General features: G+C 35.5%; 1 protein-coding gene across 1 annotated transcript; it reads right to left on the bottom strand.

Annotated features, from left to right (window-relative positions):
* Positions 1 to 8,089: 8,089 nt before the first annotated feature.
* On the bottom strand, positions 8,090 to 9,294 carry LOC148196977 (senescence-specific cysteine protease SAG39-like). The gene is made up of 2 exons (XM_088092866.1): positions 8,868 to 9,294; positions 8,090 to 8,737 (listed from the first exon to the last, which is right to left on the bottom strand). Exons 1-2 carry the CDS (start codon positions 9,292 to 9,294, stop codon positions 8,154 to 8,156), a joined length of 1,011 nt encoding a protein of 336 aa, XP_087948992.1. The 3' UTR covers positions 8,090 to 8,153.
* Positions 9,295 to 17,247: the final 7,953 nt, after the last annotated feature.

Genomic DNA, 17,247 nt, shown 5'->3' with positions numbered 1-17,247 from the left:
TATTAGGGTTTGCGTGTTTGACCCTTTTTCGATTTTAAAGATTTCTAGGCATCTACGAAAATGATGAAAGAGAAGAATCACTTACCAGATTTAGGGCTGGAAAGAAGAATCAATTGATGATCGAGATTGTTTGGCGTTGGCCACGATATGGAAAAACCCTCGAACAGGGTTCTAGAGAAGAGAGGTGGAGTGCGGGTTTGACAAAATCGAAGGCTCGCGAGCGGAGAGGTGGACTGACAGCTCTAGAGAAGAGATGTTCGAGATGAGAGGTTCAAGAAGAAGTGGAGTGAAGAAGTGGACTGAAGGTTCAAGAAGAGGGAGAAAATCTGGTAGAGTCCAAGAGAGAGAGGGAGAAAGGCAACCCGTGAGGTACACCAAGAGGGAAAAATGAGTTTTTTTCGAGAGTGAGAGGAGAAAAATTTTCGAGACAACGTTTTAGCTTTTAGGCAGCTTTCAATTTAATTTTTAATTGTTATTTTTTTCAAAATTCGTATATAATATCAACAGGTAAGGTTTTATCAGCTTACACACGGATACTAGATACGAATCCATCCTTAGGAAACTTCGCGCTCAAAGGCGCCAACATTATGTATGAAAAATTTGTATGTAACAAATTTCCCAATATCCATATGTAATATCCGTATATAATAGGTTTATTAGATACGAATTTTAATCTATATGTAATGAAAAATAACTAACTATTTTCTTGTAGTGAGAACAAAACAAAGAATTAAGCCTTTTTTATAAAATCTAATCAAGTAAATATGTTATCTACCTTTTCTGGTGCAACAAACTACGATTAGATTTTGAAAGAAATGTGATATGAAGAATAAATCTTGTAAAAGATAAAGGAAAAAGAACCTTTAAAAAGTGAAATAACAAGAAAAAATAAAAATGAGAATGGAGAGGAACATCTCTGTGACATCCCAATATTATACTTCATGCAGGTATAAAATTAAGACGTCAACATAGATGATAATAGAAAACAGTTAGAATAATAAAATAGCAAATAAGGTTATAAGAAATTAAAATTTAAGGATTACAGTAATCCGGAATGTAGAAGAAATTTTAAAACGTGGAATACTAAAGTACTTCAAAATACAAGAACTGGAATTGTTCAGATACATGGAAAGCTATGGAATTCCTAGAGAGACTAAGAAGTTGCTTCCTCATTCCCCTCCAGGACATTCTCCACTGAGGCCTCATTCTCCTATGCTCACATCCAAGTGGATGATCATTGCAAAAGAAAAAGCATGCAACAAACACAACCACAAACAAGCAAGGGTGAGCTAATTATATAAAATCATGCAACTCAATTTAAGCATATACATACAAGAAATAACTCACACCAATTAATTTCAGAAATACAACCTAAGCATGTTAATTTCTAGACTTGACTCGTCCGGACTTTAAAATGATAGTCGGGCTATGGCGAGTCTTGCACCCGTGGTGACTTATGAAACTTGGGTTCCCCACCCTGCCACACTCACGAGGTTAGTCCGTTCCGCGCCTTGAGGCATACTGGGAGCCCCCAAGACTAAGGACCTCCTACTCCTCACCACATGGTTCAACCTCTCTAAGTGAGTATGATTGACCATTGGAGCGTCAGAATGACTCCCAAGGCTGAGCCCCTACTTTTCATTTTAAAATACTAAGAATCTCACCAAGAGATTCTATATTTGAAACTACCATAAGCAACCATGAAATCCTGTTTCAGTCTTTCCCAATTCACCACCTTTGAATTATAATCAAACCACATATTTAAGCCTTAAATATCAAATCATATATAACAGAACATGCTCCACAACCAATTTCAATCATCTCTAATAGACGATATTGTCATGTTATTGCCAAACAGTAATATATACCAAACAGTAAGATAAAAATTATGAATTATATGTAAAAGTAATAATAGCATAATCTCTGAAAACTAAAACAATTTTATCACTGCAAATTTAATATACTGAATGAAATAATAAATATAAAAAGTATCTTATTCTTTTGATAGATTCATAAAAATATAATACATATATATATATATATATATATATATATATATATATATATATATATATATATATATATATATATATATATATCTTAGTTTAATATTATAAATATAAATATTTATAGTAACGTAATATATAATCTATACATTAATAATATAATATAATATCATACGTATTATCTCTAAATAACTTACAATGTTTCCTTAATTATGAAACTGTTTACTAAATTTTTCATTACCACAAAAAACTTGTTTTTCACTTCACATCGCTACCCAATTGGTCACCGGAGAGGGTTCAGATGTCTGAACGCATCAGACTCACCTTCGGCGCTAGCACATATGACTAGTCACAACTGACTGGACCAGGCCAGGGCTGCTCTATGATCAGGGATGTACCAACTCAGGTTTTTAAGTCCCCTCTATCCTACCAACAAAGAAAGGCTCTCAACCAATTTTAATTAATTTATTTAAGTTACCTAAACTAATCTGTGGTGCTCTAAACCTCAATTGCCAACTTTCTTTTATATATATATATATATTATTTCCTCTCACGGTAATCTAAAACAATGTCTGTATACCTACTTACTACCCATATCAATGTCATTACAGAATCTTACTCAAAACCCTTAAACCAAAACAATTTCAGCCAACCAACTCATTCGAAACAGATTAAAATAATCATATCACAACATGCACCATTCCACAGTTTCAATTATAACACCCAATACAATAAAAGTTATAACACGGTTTCACAAGAGTACACGAGTTCAATTCAAACCATCCTATATACTAAAAATCCAAAATACCGTACAAAATTGCACGACAGTCCAAAATTCAACATGCATACATTTACAAATCAGATTCAAACAATAAATTCATAGAAAAATAATTAGCTCCCCTCACCTGGTGGGTTGCTCAACATAGTTCACAGATGCTCTAACAGTACCCCTACACCGTGCGAAACTGTACAGAACCCGCTGGAACGCAAAACCAATCGGATGGTTTCGTAGCTCTTGACTCCAGGAACAAGAAAACACCACCAAATTAGGATTCAATCGGTGGAAATGGCTGGAAACCTAGAGAGGAGTTAGAGCACTTGAGTTAGGGCAAGGTTTCTGTTCTAGAGAGAGAGGAATATGTAAAATGAAATCTGACTTGCAAGGAAAGAGTCATCCCAAGGTTCAAGTGTCCTTGGGTCAATGGGTCTGGCTTGTCAAATTAGGGCCCAATGACTTTATAAAATCTTCAGACTATTACAATCTTAATGTAATTAAAATTGAAAAAAATTATAAAATTGTATTAATTAGTAAAAACATACTATAACAGATATTTTAAATTTTAAAATGATAACATATTAGTAGCATATTTTATCAAGTTTTATGTTTAAATAAAAAATATACGGATAAGAATAAGTTATTCTCTCACTTTTTTGTTCTGTTAATAAAAAAATTAAAAAGTATAAAATCAAGTGATTATATTATTACACTTTCTTTTATTTTGTTTTCATTATTATTTTACGAATTTCTTATTGTTTTATGTTAGACTATTAAATCACTAAAACTATTTATTATATTTTACGTGTGACTGAATAGTTGATATTAAATATTATGACAATCAAACCAATAAATAAAAATTTTAAATATTTAAGTTTTTAAATAAAACATGAATTAAATTAAATAAATAACATTCTAGAGATGAAAACTTTAAAACATATAAGAAACTTAACAAGAATTAATCATGATCAATCAAATAACAATTTTTCATGATTCCCAAAACTTTATGGACGTTGAAAGTTTACGTATTTTATGTTTCTAATTCCTTATTTTTAATAGTCAATAATTTTTTTAATTAATTATTAAAAAGTTAATTAAAAAATATTTAAACATATTTTAATTTGAATTTGTTCATTTAGATATATTTTAATTTTTTCCAATCTTTAATTCTAATAACAATATCCACAAAAAAACTCAATATAACATATTATTTTAAATTGTACAAAGAAATAACATAAAACGTAGACAATCAAAAAGATAAAACAAGTATTGTAGAGTATAGTTTCCTAGGCACCACCTAATCCAATTACTCATGGCCAATCAATCACTGGGCCAACCATTAGACCAATGATATAGGTTCACCGTTCAGTTGATCACCAGGCTGACCACCTAGGCCAATTATTCGGTCGATCATCCTGGTCAACCATCCAGATCGACCACCAAATCGAGTGGCCGACCACTCACCAGGTCGACCACTTGGGCCGACCACATGGTTTGATTATAAACGAGAATGACTCATTAAGCCCCTAAAGCAGATTAAGGTGTGATTGGGTCGTCATTAGGCCAACGAAAGGTGAAGGTCCATCAAGATTAGTATAAATAAAGGTCTCAAGTATGACTTTACGATCACGATGCACAATATACATGTATTACTTGCTTTGCCAACTGCTTAGTTACATTACTAACTTAAGCGTCGGAGTGTCTTTGACAGGTGCCCGCCCACACGGCTTAGCCAAGGAGGAAGGAGAAAGAACAACGTAACTTGGAGGAAGGAGGACCACCAGGGAGCTCGTCCGGCCTAGGTGCCAACTTGAAGACCACTAGGTAGCTCGTCCGCCCTTCGAGACAATCTGGAGTGCTTTGAGTATGGGACTTCAACCCTAAACCCGAAACATTATAGTGCTCATCGTGGGGCCAAACGAGTATCCTCATTGTACCCATAAGGAACTAGTGAGTGGTTCTTTAAAGGACATCGAGTGTTCATACTCATTCGTTCGGCCTTGGTTATCCAGCCTCAACAATCCGGCCTCGGCCATCCAGCCTCAACCATCTGGCTGAGGCCATTCAGCCTCGGCCAAGTATTGATAATCAGTCGTTCGGCCATACCCTGGCCTCAACTTCCCAACCTCCCATGGCCTTAGTCGTCCGATCATACCCAGACCTCTTAGGTAATTTCTCAAACTTGGCCTTACAAATGTTCAACCATTTGGCCCCAATTATTGGCCTTAGTCGTCCGACCACACCTTAGAGTCAACTTCCCGGCCTCCCATGGCCTTAGTCGTTCGACCATACCCTGGCCTCAACTTACCGGCCTCCCATGGCCTCAGTCATTCGGGCGTACCTTGACCTCTCACGTACTTTCTCAAACTTAGCCTCATAGGTATTCAACCATTCGGTCTCACAGGAAGTCAACCATTCTGCCTTTCGACCTCACAGCGAAATTGTGAACGAAGAAAAACGAAATCGAACGAACAAATAGTGAACATAAACCCAAGTTGATGAACAGAGCGCTCCGAAAGGAATCACTATCAACTTAGCCGGATGGTGAACTAAGAGTTCCGAAAGGAACCACTGCCGTCTGGTACAAACAATGCCCAAGTTGATGAACGGAGCGTTCCGAAAGGAACCACTATCGACTTGGTCGAGCGGTGAACGAGTTCTTAATGAACCACTACCACTTAGGGTGTCTGTGGATCTTCACCAAATGAATCACAGTTAGCCACATCGAAGGTCGACGACCATGGATCTTCACCAAAGGTATTCAACCATTCAACCTCAAAGGTATTCGGCCATTCAGCCTCAACTATAAGGTCATTCGGCCTCAACTATTCGGTCATTTGGCCTCAACTGCTTGGCCTTCACTGGCCTCACAAGTACTTAGCCAAATTTGGCATCAAGTGTTCAACTCGGCTATTCGATCTCTTAGGCTATTTGGTCATTCGGCCTCAACTATTCGGCCATTCGACCTCAACTGCTCGGCCTTTGCTGGCCTCACAAGTACTTAGTCAAATTTGGCGTCAAGTGTTCAACTCGGCCATTCGGTCTCACAACTATTTGGTCATTCGGCCTCAACTATTCGGTCACTCGGCCTCAATTTTTCGTTCATTCGACCTTAACTGGTCGATCATTCGTGGCCTCAAAAGTATTCGATCATTCGGCATCAACTTCTTGACCTTCCATAGCCTTAGGTATTTAGCCAAAATCGGCCCCAAGTGTTCAACCTCAATTGTTTGGTCTCAAAGGAATCTCGGCCGGCCACACCGAAGAGGCATAGAGACAAAAACCAACCAGAGTGGCATGTGCAGAACCCCTTCGCGTAATCAACATCATGCTCGGGCTTGGGGTGCTTGTGTACCGTACGGTCTCTTGGGCACCACCTAGGCCAACCACCCAAGGTCAATCACTAGGCCGACCACCAGGCCGATGATCCAGGCCGACCGTCCAGTCGACCACCTAGGCCAACCACCCAGCTGATCATTCAGGTTGACCACCAAATCGAGTGGCCGACCACTTAGGCCGACAGTCGAGGCTGACCACATGGTTTGATTTTAAACGATAGTGACTCATTAAGCCCCTAAAGCAGATTAAGGTATGATTGGACCGTCATTAGGCTAAAGAAAGGTAAAGGTCCATCACGACTAGTATAAATAAAGGTCTCAGGTATGACTTTACGATCACGATGCACAATATACATATGCATTACTTGCTTTGCTAACCGCTCGGTTACATTACTAACTTGAGCGTCGGAGTGCCTTTGACAGGGGCCCGCCCACACGACTTCGACAAGGAGGAGGGAAAACGAACAATGTAACTTGAAGGAAGGAGGACCACCAGGAAGCCCGTTCGGCCTACGTGCCAACTAGAAGACCACTAGGTAACTCGTTCGACCTTCAAGACAATTTAGAGTGCTTTGAGTATGAGACTTCAACCCTATGCCGAAACAGGTATATAATATTAGACAATAATGGTAGAAACAAAAAGTTAAAAGTTCTTAAAAAAAATTATTAAAGATACGAGTTATATTTTAGATTAATAATAAATAATATATTTTTATTATGTCTTATATGTAATTATTGATAACTTGTTTCAAAAGTATATGGGTATAAATTTATAACTATAAGATATTAAAAATGATAATTATAACTATAAGATATTAAAAGTGATATATTGAAAGAGATAAAAAGATTGAAAGAATATACTATATGCGTGTTAAGACGGAAGTTAAATTTAAATTTTGAAGATAAATAGCATATTTAAAATAATTAAGTTTTATACTTAGTTACAATTTATTATATTATTTAGTAAACTTAAGTTGTACAGTATTCCTACCATCATAAATATGTATAAAGAAGAAATTTAGTTCAAATGCCTTAATCTTTATTTAAATATTATATTTATAACTATACATAATTATTGTAATAATTATTCGTGTATATATGTATTATTTTAATATAATATATAACTCAAATAAATTTTAATCATATAATAATATTTTTTTACTGTACATTACTAATAAATTATTATGTAAAAATTTTATAGTTTAAATTCATGTTACTTTAATATTTTTAATAGAGATTCATTTCAGAATATGTTGCATTCTATACATGTTACTTTTATTTAGAATATTTTAGGTTTAACTCATTTTTCACTGATTCATTCCTGTCAATACATTTTCAGTATTCCTATGTGTTTTAAGTTGTTTACATGTGTTTTTATTTACAAATTTTAACACTTTGTATTTTATTGTTTAGGGATTATATTGCACAATATATTTATATTTTACTTTATCTATGAATACACATTTTATTTTAATACAATATTTAATTCAAAAGTTTAATTATAAGTTTTAATTGTATAACAATATTATTTTACTACAATCAATAATAAATTATTATGTTAATTTTATATTTTAAAATAAAAATTCATATCTAAATTTTAATTTTTAATCTTATTATTGATATTTTATTATTATTGTTATTATTATTATTAGTAGTAGTAGTATAATCTATTACTATTTTATTATTGGTATTATTTATTATACTTTCTATAATCCATTATTTTAACATAAAATAAATCAATATTAAAATAATATTATTTATTTTTAATTAATTTGCTATAAAAGAAAAAATTGTATTTAATTATTTTTTTATGTTATCAAATTCTTTATTTAAATATTATATTTATAACTATACATAATTATTGTAACACATAAATATAATTATATAAATAAATTATTCATTGAAATAGAATAATAATTATATTAATTTTCTTAACACAAGTTAAAAGAAACAAAAGAAAAAATTGGCCCTTGCGTACGCACGAACAGAAAAGCAAGGTTCTTGAAAGACAATTTACATAGATAATTGAAGTATTCAGAGAGTTGGATAAGAGGAATCCAAGGCAATTCCACATAAACCATGGCTGGCAGATATACCTCTCTGCATCCTCACATACCCTTCCTCACCCCACTCTGTGCCCCATGAATTCTTCACCAACCAATACTCAGTTCCATTAGCAATGCCATAACCCACTGCAGTGACACCATGGTCAAGTTCAGTTCCACATTCTCCTGAGTATATTCCACTCGAGTAAAACATGAAACCTGAACCATCTGCATCGATAGAAACTGACACCGGTTGGTTAGCCACAGCTTTCTGCAGTGCCTTCTCACTCTTGGGAGGAACCTTCTCATACCCTTTTATTTCAGCCACCGGTGTGCTTTCTTTCTTGCAAGACCCATCAGCTGCCTTATAGGGGTAGTTTGCCTCACTCGTGATTCCACCATTTTTTATAATGAATTCAAACCCATCTTCCATGTAACCCCCTTCACACCCTTGGTCCACACCTTTTGTGTCACAGTCCACTAGCTCTTGCTCTGAGAGCGACACCAGTTTTCCTGTCGCTATCTGGTGTATACCCTCAGTTGCAGCCACAGTTGAAAATGCCCAACAGCTCCCTACAATTTTTCAAACAAAATTATTCTACACATTAGTCCAAAGAGTGACACAATGAACTTTAAATGAGACGATGATCATCATTGAACATGATAAAGCACTGATTAAAAAGATGTTCTTTATATATCTTACCACATTGACCTTGGTTTTTGATTGGAGTAACAGCTCCTTTTGTCCTCCAGTCTATGGCTGCAGGAATAGCAGTCACGTTTTCATACTTAAATGGTGTGGTGCTAAACTCGTGTGGCCTCTTCAATCCATTACGGAAAGTCTTGAACTCCTCAACTGTGAGGTCAGCAAAGTGATTAACTCCAAGCTTGTAGGGTTTGTTGGCAGCAGCATTGAATGATTCAATGAACTCCACATTGTCCTTGAATATCTGGAAACGTTTTTCCTTCTCTGCCGCGTCCTTATACACTTTTTTATAATCTTGCATCCATTGTTCATGTCTTTCTCTCAAGGATGTCTCATGCAGCTTGCGGGACATCACTTGGGAAATTCCAACTGCAAAGAGAAGGAACAGAGCTAAAACGTATTGTTTTTGGCTGCTGGAAGCCATTTCTATCACCAACAAATGATTTGTGAGTTTTGGAAGAAAGTTGAGTTGGAATGCATTGAACGACGGACTATAGTGGCTTATATAGAGATCATGGACTTTAATTATGTTATGCAATTATTAATAAGGTTGCTTTCTGATTCAAGATTCCTGTTCCGGCAACTTACGTTCAATTTTAGTTATTTATACTCATAGTTTATGCTGTTTTTATTTTTCTTACTAGCAATATTATTATTTGACAATAGTACGTAGTTTTTGTTCCATCTTATTATTACTTCCATGGTCAAAATTTATTAAGCTGATGACCAATGTTTCGTCTCTATTATGTTAGAAAACAAAATAACGACCAACCAACATTGTACACGAAAGGGGTCATTGTTTGAAATTACAAAAGATTCTATGCTTTAGTTTTATTGGGTTCTGTGTGCTCAAACATGTTACTGTGATGGAGATGGCTTATAATTCTTGATTGTTAGCAGTGACTAACCCTTTTTAATTATAAAATATTAATTGAAGTAATAGAAATAAATATAAGTAAAATTTTGAAATAACATTAATATTGTCTTCAATAGTTATATAAAATATGATATTACTATGGTATTAGAAATTAAGTGACATCAGACTTTAGAATGCTTTAAATTTGATTTTTGTTAAAATGTTACTTTATATATTTGTTTATGTAAATCCTCTTTAAGATATCACTTGTATAAAAGTGTAATCTGACCAACAATATTTCTAAAAATCTATTATTTTATTAAACTTTTAACATATTAATTATTAGATCTATTAAATTCTATAGCTTCGTTAGTAATTATAATTTCCTTATATTATTATAAGGTTATATATATTATAATAATATATTTATATTACATTATAATCCATTAAATCCATTAAAACTATTTCAAATAAAGATTTTTAAATAAATTATAAATTTATAATTCAATAATATTGTGACATCTAAATTTAATAGTATACAACTACTAAAAGAAATATCACACGTTTACTATGAAAGAATAGATAATTCATATATAATATATACATACTGATATGTTGTCGTTGAAGCTATCAAATTAATACTACTTTTCAAAGCAACTTCAATATTGCCAAGTAGTATTCAAGAAAGTAGATAGGGTTAAAGTAACCTTGAGTCGTCTCCCATGAATACAGAATTGTCTTTCAATATTTCACCTTTTACGTCTCTTTTAATTTCCAAAACCAACAATTCCAATCATCACAAATTCACTTAAAATCAACTATTTAAGCACAATTATCCCATCAAAAATTTGAATTTTAAAACATAAATGTGGGCATAAATATGCACTCATCACACCCCCACACTTATCCTTTTGCACTCCTGGGCAAAATTAATTAATTCCAAGACTTTGTTCTGAGTCATTTTATTCCATATTTGCATTTGGATGAAAAGAATGAACAGAACCAGACATAGATCAATGATCTAGACATTACTTTGTCATGGACATGCAAATGAAATCACTCTATTCTTTACACATAAGTTGACCAATTTTAAATTCCCAAGAAAATCAAATATGAAAGATAACACTCAAGTCAACATGTATATATTTCTCTCCAATTCTCTCAAGTGTTTTTGGCTTGTGTTTACACTCAAAATACCCATGTAAGTAGGCACCCTTGGTATTTAGCAAGACTCTATCCTTCACATACTTCAGAAAACATGCAATTATTGATCATGAGGGCTTTTTAAAGGTTGTATTGAGGTCAAGGCAAAGGTAGGAAATTTTCTTGGAATTTCTGAGCTTTTGAAATTGATATAGAAAGAGTAATGATACTTCAAAAACAAATCTATTTCTTGCTCTTTTAAGGAAGATTTACTTTTCTCTATTTTTTTCTTTTTAAAACTCCAACTTTTCATCTTCCTTTTTGCCTTTCTTTTTTATTATTTTGTGGATGAGGTACTCACTCACACACTTATTCATCACTTTACTTCAAACAGAATCCATTACTCCTTCTTCTTTTATTACTTTTCTTCTTTTCTCATTTGACAATGACTGGAAACAAGAAAAATAGGCTTAAGGCTCAAAGGGGATTCCAATGGATTAATGTTAGGACAAGTTTATTTGGCCAAGTAGCTAAAACAAGAAATGCCTCAATCATATCAAATCATGCATATTCACCTCAGTTGCACAACACAGAATCAAGCTAACTATTAGAGTATCAACAAAACATGGGCTAATCACACAAGACAAATAGGTATGGCACATGGTGGTCCATCCTTATCATTAGGCTCAAAATTCACATGGTTCAAATTTCTTTCACAAAAGATTTACTTAAGAAATTCTTAAGTCAACTCAATCAGCAAATCATAGAAGCAATCCACTCATATCAACATGACTCATTTTTTTTTTCTTGAATTCGTGATCATTCCAGTTACTGATTCAAACTCTCAAATCCAATGCAAATATTTATTAAAAACAAACAAAATAGGGAACAAAATTAATTGTTTCCCCACACCCCCACACACTTAAACTATGCAGTGTCCTCAATGTATGCCTTATATATAAAATGCAAAGAAAAAGTATGAGGGAACTTACCTCCTTCATGATGGAAGGAATGCTAGTAGGACTTCATTGGAAAAGTCATTCAGGATCGGAATGTTATCTTTTCCCTTTTTACTCCTACTAAGATGGTCAACTACTAAATTATGTGTCCCACTTCTGTCCTGAATAGGAGTACTCTTGTCCTTCTTGTTCTTGACCATTGTGATTTTATATTTTTTAGGAACCACATGTATAGGGCCCACCCAAGTCACTACAAGAATAATTGATATTACCGACGGTCGTAACTCATCGGTAATGTATAAAATATGTCAGTAATTGCCGTTTACCGATGGTCAAAATGTTTTCGGTAAAATCGTTGTCGGTAACCTTTACCGACAGCCTTTTGAGTCGTCGGTAAAGCCTTCGGTAAATCCGACGGTAATTATCGAAGGCTTGTGGCCTTCGGGAAATCCGTCGGTAATTACCGCGATCTGGTTCATCTTCTTCGTCTTCCTTCTTACCTCCATGTCATTTTTTTTTCGTTTTCACGAATGATGAGTCGTTATTTCTTGAATTATACTTAGTTTATTGCACTTAAATAAACCAGGGAATTGTGTTTAATTGTCTGTTATTTCCCCGTTTTCCGAATTCTGCTTAATTTGGTCGGAAATTCGTAATTGTGCTAATTTGGGTTTTCTGAGCTGATTAACTACATTTCTGGTTGCAGGGAAGTTGTGGAAACATCATCTGGAGCATTGGGATATGGCGTGACACACTCAAAGGCTCAACATTTAGTCATTTAGATTCTAATTAAAGTTGTAATTTCGTTTTCTAGAAGCCCTTAATTAGAATTAGGTGTTTTGAACCCTTTTAGGGGCAATTTTGTAAAAAAAAACCATGTGTAGGACATGTGCCTTTTAGGTAGGGTTTTTTATTTTGTGTGGACCCCACCCTCATTAAAAGGGAGACACACGGCCTTTAGGTTAGCCGCCACCTACCATTTTGCCACTCACTCTCTCGGTCTTTAGTTTTTAGGCTTTTGTTTTGAACTTTTCTTTGGCTGGAACGTTGTTTTTGAATTGAAGGAATGGAATGATTTTTATCATCTTTGCTGAATTCTCATTACCGCTTCCATTTGCTTACAACACTTTCATTTTCTTTTCGTTTTTTTTTAATTCTAACATGCTGACGGGATTGTGATGATGGGATGGAAGAAGTATATTTAATCACACGAAGATTGAGAAGAGAGGCACGGGTTCTAGTGGTAGAATAGGAGCACTTTCATACGGTGATTTGAGATTGGATGGAGGGCTGTCACGGAGAGTGAGCTGATTTCCTTTCACATGGAGAATGAAATGGAGGCAAGTGTTGATTGGAAGAAGTGGAATGGTGTACGCGTGTTGCGCTGGAAGAAGTGAAGCACGAAGTTGAAAAGAGAGCACACGGTCACATCATGGGAATTTATTCCCCTTGTCACGGCTGGCTGAGTTGAATAAAGGAAGCACATTTTTCATTTTGGTTTTTAGAAACAAGAAGCGCATATTAATTCAATTAGAGAAAGCACGGACAGCGAGAAGCCATTTCATTTCCTTTCTTTGGAAGCATAGGTAATGCTTGGAGAATAAAGTCTAGATGATGGGACGTTTGGCAGCAGTATAAATGCAAGTCTTTTATTTATTTGAGAGGGAGATTAGGTGGAAGAAGTGGTGTGACGGCTGGAAGGAAAAGCAGCAATTTGATTAGGTGGGAGTAGCTGATTGTGCATGGTGAATGAGGAATAGATGTGGTCTCACGTGCACCGAAAGGAGAAGAATTCGTTTTTGTTTTTTTTTTAGAAATGCACTTATTCATTTCGGCTCGGAGAGCGACGCAGGTATTTATTTTCACAAAGGGAAGATGAATGTTTTCTTATAGAGAGGTGTATAAGGTGATTTAATTTGGAGCGATGCATTCAGCATTTTAAATTGGTGTCTTCATTCTCGGTGTGCATTTAATTGTTTAGCTCAATGTTGCATTTTAAATTGGTTCAAGCATGTTTCACTTTAATGTTGTCTATTCTGTTTAGCTATGTTAATTTAGTTGTGATGTTAGCTTAAGTGACCAACCGCTTTAATTCTGTAATTGAGACCGTTTTTACATTTCTGTTTGCATTCGTGTCTTATTTAAGTTCATTCGCATTCACAAACTCTTCATCAACCCCCCTACGTGTCTGACCTAATCCTTGAACCACATTTGGTCCTTGAGAGACGACCTAGGAGTCACTTCCTAGCACTATACTGCATTCTTTTATGTAATCAAATTTGATGGGCCGCGACAGCCGCATCAACAAACTCCGCCACCAGAAAAGTATTGATAACAGTTGAAAAACTGTTATTTTCATGCTTAAAGTTGATACTAAAAGCAACCTTTAGACTTAGAAACTAGCTTGAAATCATGCCTTTTGTTTATATTTTCAGAAATAAGAGAGCTGGACAGGTTTATGCTTGATTTAAGTGTTTTTGTGCAGGTTTTGAGGTGAATTTGGTGAAAGAAGTGAAGAATGTGAGAGAGGACATTAGAAAAGACGAGAAAGAGTGCAAAAAGGAGAAGTCGAAGGCACCGCTCAGCGGCAAACTACCGCTGAGCGGCACTCAAGAGGTGACGTTGGAACCGCTGAGGGGCAAAATGGCCGCTGAGGGGAAGAAAGAAGACGCGCAATCACCGCTGAGCGGTAAATACCGCTGAGCGGCACTTTTTGGGCTTGGACTTTTGTAATCTTTTGTAACTCTAGATTAGTATATAAGGGCTTGCACGTCCTATAGTTAGGCATCTTTGGCAGAAACGAGGCAAACACTCTCTCTTTCACCCCTTTGAAGGAGGATCTTGGATGCTCAGGCTACCTCTTCACCTTTATTGGGTTTATTCTTTCATACTTTCATTGTTATTCATCTAGGTTCACCATGAATATGGTGAACTAAACCTTGTATGTTTGTTGGGGAATCAAAGTAATCTCTTGAAGCTCTCATATATGGATTTGTTGAGTACATCTTTGAATTAAGACATATGCTTTCTTTCATCATTAGTTAGGGTTTTTCCTCTTTGCTCAATGCTTGCATTGTTTAACTCATTCTAATGCATGATTATTGGTTTTGTTGATACGGACACGTACGGGGAAATCTAGATCCGGGGAATTTCTCTCAATATTATACTGACAATATTATATTGGTTGCCTTAAGCTCCTGCGCAAAATAAACTAATCATTAGGAATGCTAGGAATTGTATGAACTATTTGATTAGGGAGAAGCCATCTAGAATGGTACTTTAGAGAGTGGCATTAACAATGATGATTTGAATGTTGAATTCCTAAAATGTATGAGAGTGGATGAGATGAAATTGACCCCCAACAACATATTCATTCATATATTCCATTGAAAGTGTTTATCTTTTGTCTTTGCCATTGATCAAAATTCATGCATACATGTTTATTTTCTGTCTTGCATTTTAAACCCAAATATTTCGTTTGTAAGTCTTAGTTAATCAAGAAACCACATAACTAAACTAGGCCGTGAGTCCTTTGGGAAGAACGATACTTGGTCTTACCAAGTTTTATTACTTGAACGATTCGGTCATACTTGCCGATTGTGAAACAAGTTTGTGACATCATATTTTGGTGCTTACAAATTTGTCCATCAAGTATCACGCCAATAACAAACTCATTTCCAAACAATCAAACAACCAATTTATTTTCAATAGTTAAAATCATAGAGAATCATAGAGAGTTTCTCTGCAATTCTCATATTTGTAAGAGAAAGAAGATGTTATTAGGACCGGTGATGTTCCTAATCGCACAGATCAACTTTGCAATGGCTCGCCGGAAAAGTTGAGCTCGCCGGAAAAGTTGAGCTTGTCGAAAAGACTGAAAAGTGGAAAATGGTGGGTTGCAATAGTGACGAGCTTGCGATGGTGAAGAGCAACGGTGATGAGACTACGTGACGGTAAGCAAAACTTAGAAGGAGAAATGAGTAATGGTGGCAAGAAGTTCTGGTGACCAAACATTGGAGGGTGGCACTACCGGTGGGAAGAAGTTGTACACTGAGATGGAGAGAAATGAGAAGGAGAAAAGAGTGTGATGTTTGCCACATATATTGGCACTGGAGGCGAAATTCGGGCTGGAAAATTCCTGTTCTTTTTACCGACGGCCACAAGCCTTCGGTAAATTCGTCGGTAACGTCGTTAAGTGGATAAAGAGCGAGTAAATTCCCACTCTTTTTATCGACGGTCCAAAGCCTTCGGTAAATCCGTCGGTAAGTGAGATACACATTAACGACGCCCAAAAGCCTTCGGCAAATTCGTCGGTAATGTGCATTTCACTTACCGATGGATTTACTGAAAGCTTTGGGTCGTCGGTAAAAAAATAAAAAAAATCGTCGGTAAATCCGTCGGAAATTAAAATATATCGACGGATATATATTCGTCGGTAAAAATCTGTCGGTAATATTAATAATTTTTGTAGTGAGTGTTGTCAGAATTTGAATATATAACACTTGTTTGTAGCAACTTGGTGCCCTCTTTCTTTACAACCCCCATCAGTTGAGGATTCAGTCTTCCTTGAGGTTGTCTCACTAGTTTAGCACCCCCTTAAAAAGTATTCTATGCATGCAAAAAGAAGGGCTAATACCAGGAATATCTAAAGTCCACCTTATTGCTTTCTTGAGGTCTCTAATAACCTGTAATAGTTGTTTTTCCTGCTCATCAGTAAGCAATGCAGATATAATAACAAGGAGTTTCCCATCCCTCTCAAGATAAGCATATTTCAAATGTGATGGTAAAGGTTTCAACTCCAAAATGGGTGGTTGTACCACAAATGGCAAAATTTTACTGCCTAAGGTAATCTCAGCCACCTCAATCAACATCACACTCGGACACCACAGAGGTATCATCTATTAATACCGTGTCCTCAATATCACCTGCTTTACAGTTTCCTTTTTCATCCAAAATTAGGCACAAAATATTTGAAAAAGAAAAATTGTTTACAACATCACTTGATAAGTCAATACAAAACAAAGAATGATCTTTAATCGGGTGCTTCCCAGCTTCCAACACGTTGAACCGCACCTTCTCGTCTCCTATCTCCATTGTCAATGATCCTGCATGCACATCTATCTTGGTTCATGCTGTCATCATGAAAGGTCTTCCCAAGATAATTATTGTTTGACTGATTCCTTCATCATCCTTCATGCCCAAGATATAGAAATCTGCAGGAAAAATTAACTTATCTATTGGGACAAGGACATCCTCAAGCACACCTGCAGGGTTAACTGTGCTATGGTTGGCCAGTTGAATGACCACACCAGTAGTCTTAAGAGGTCCCAAAAATAGAGAAGTAAACACTGATAAAGGCATTACATTTATGGAAGCCCCTAAATCTAGCATGGCATTGTCAAACTTTGAATTTCCAATA

Source organism: Vigna umbellata, chromosome 6 (assembly GCF_029865625.1).
Source record: "Vigna umbellata cultivar VRB3 chromosome 6, Vumbellata_1.0, whole genome shotgun sequence".
NCBI lineage: Eukaryota > Viridiplantae > Streptophyta > Magnoliopsida > Fabales > Fabaceae > Vigna > Vigna umbellata.
This window is presented reverse-complemented; position numbering and strand designations above follow the sequence as displayed.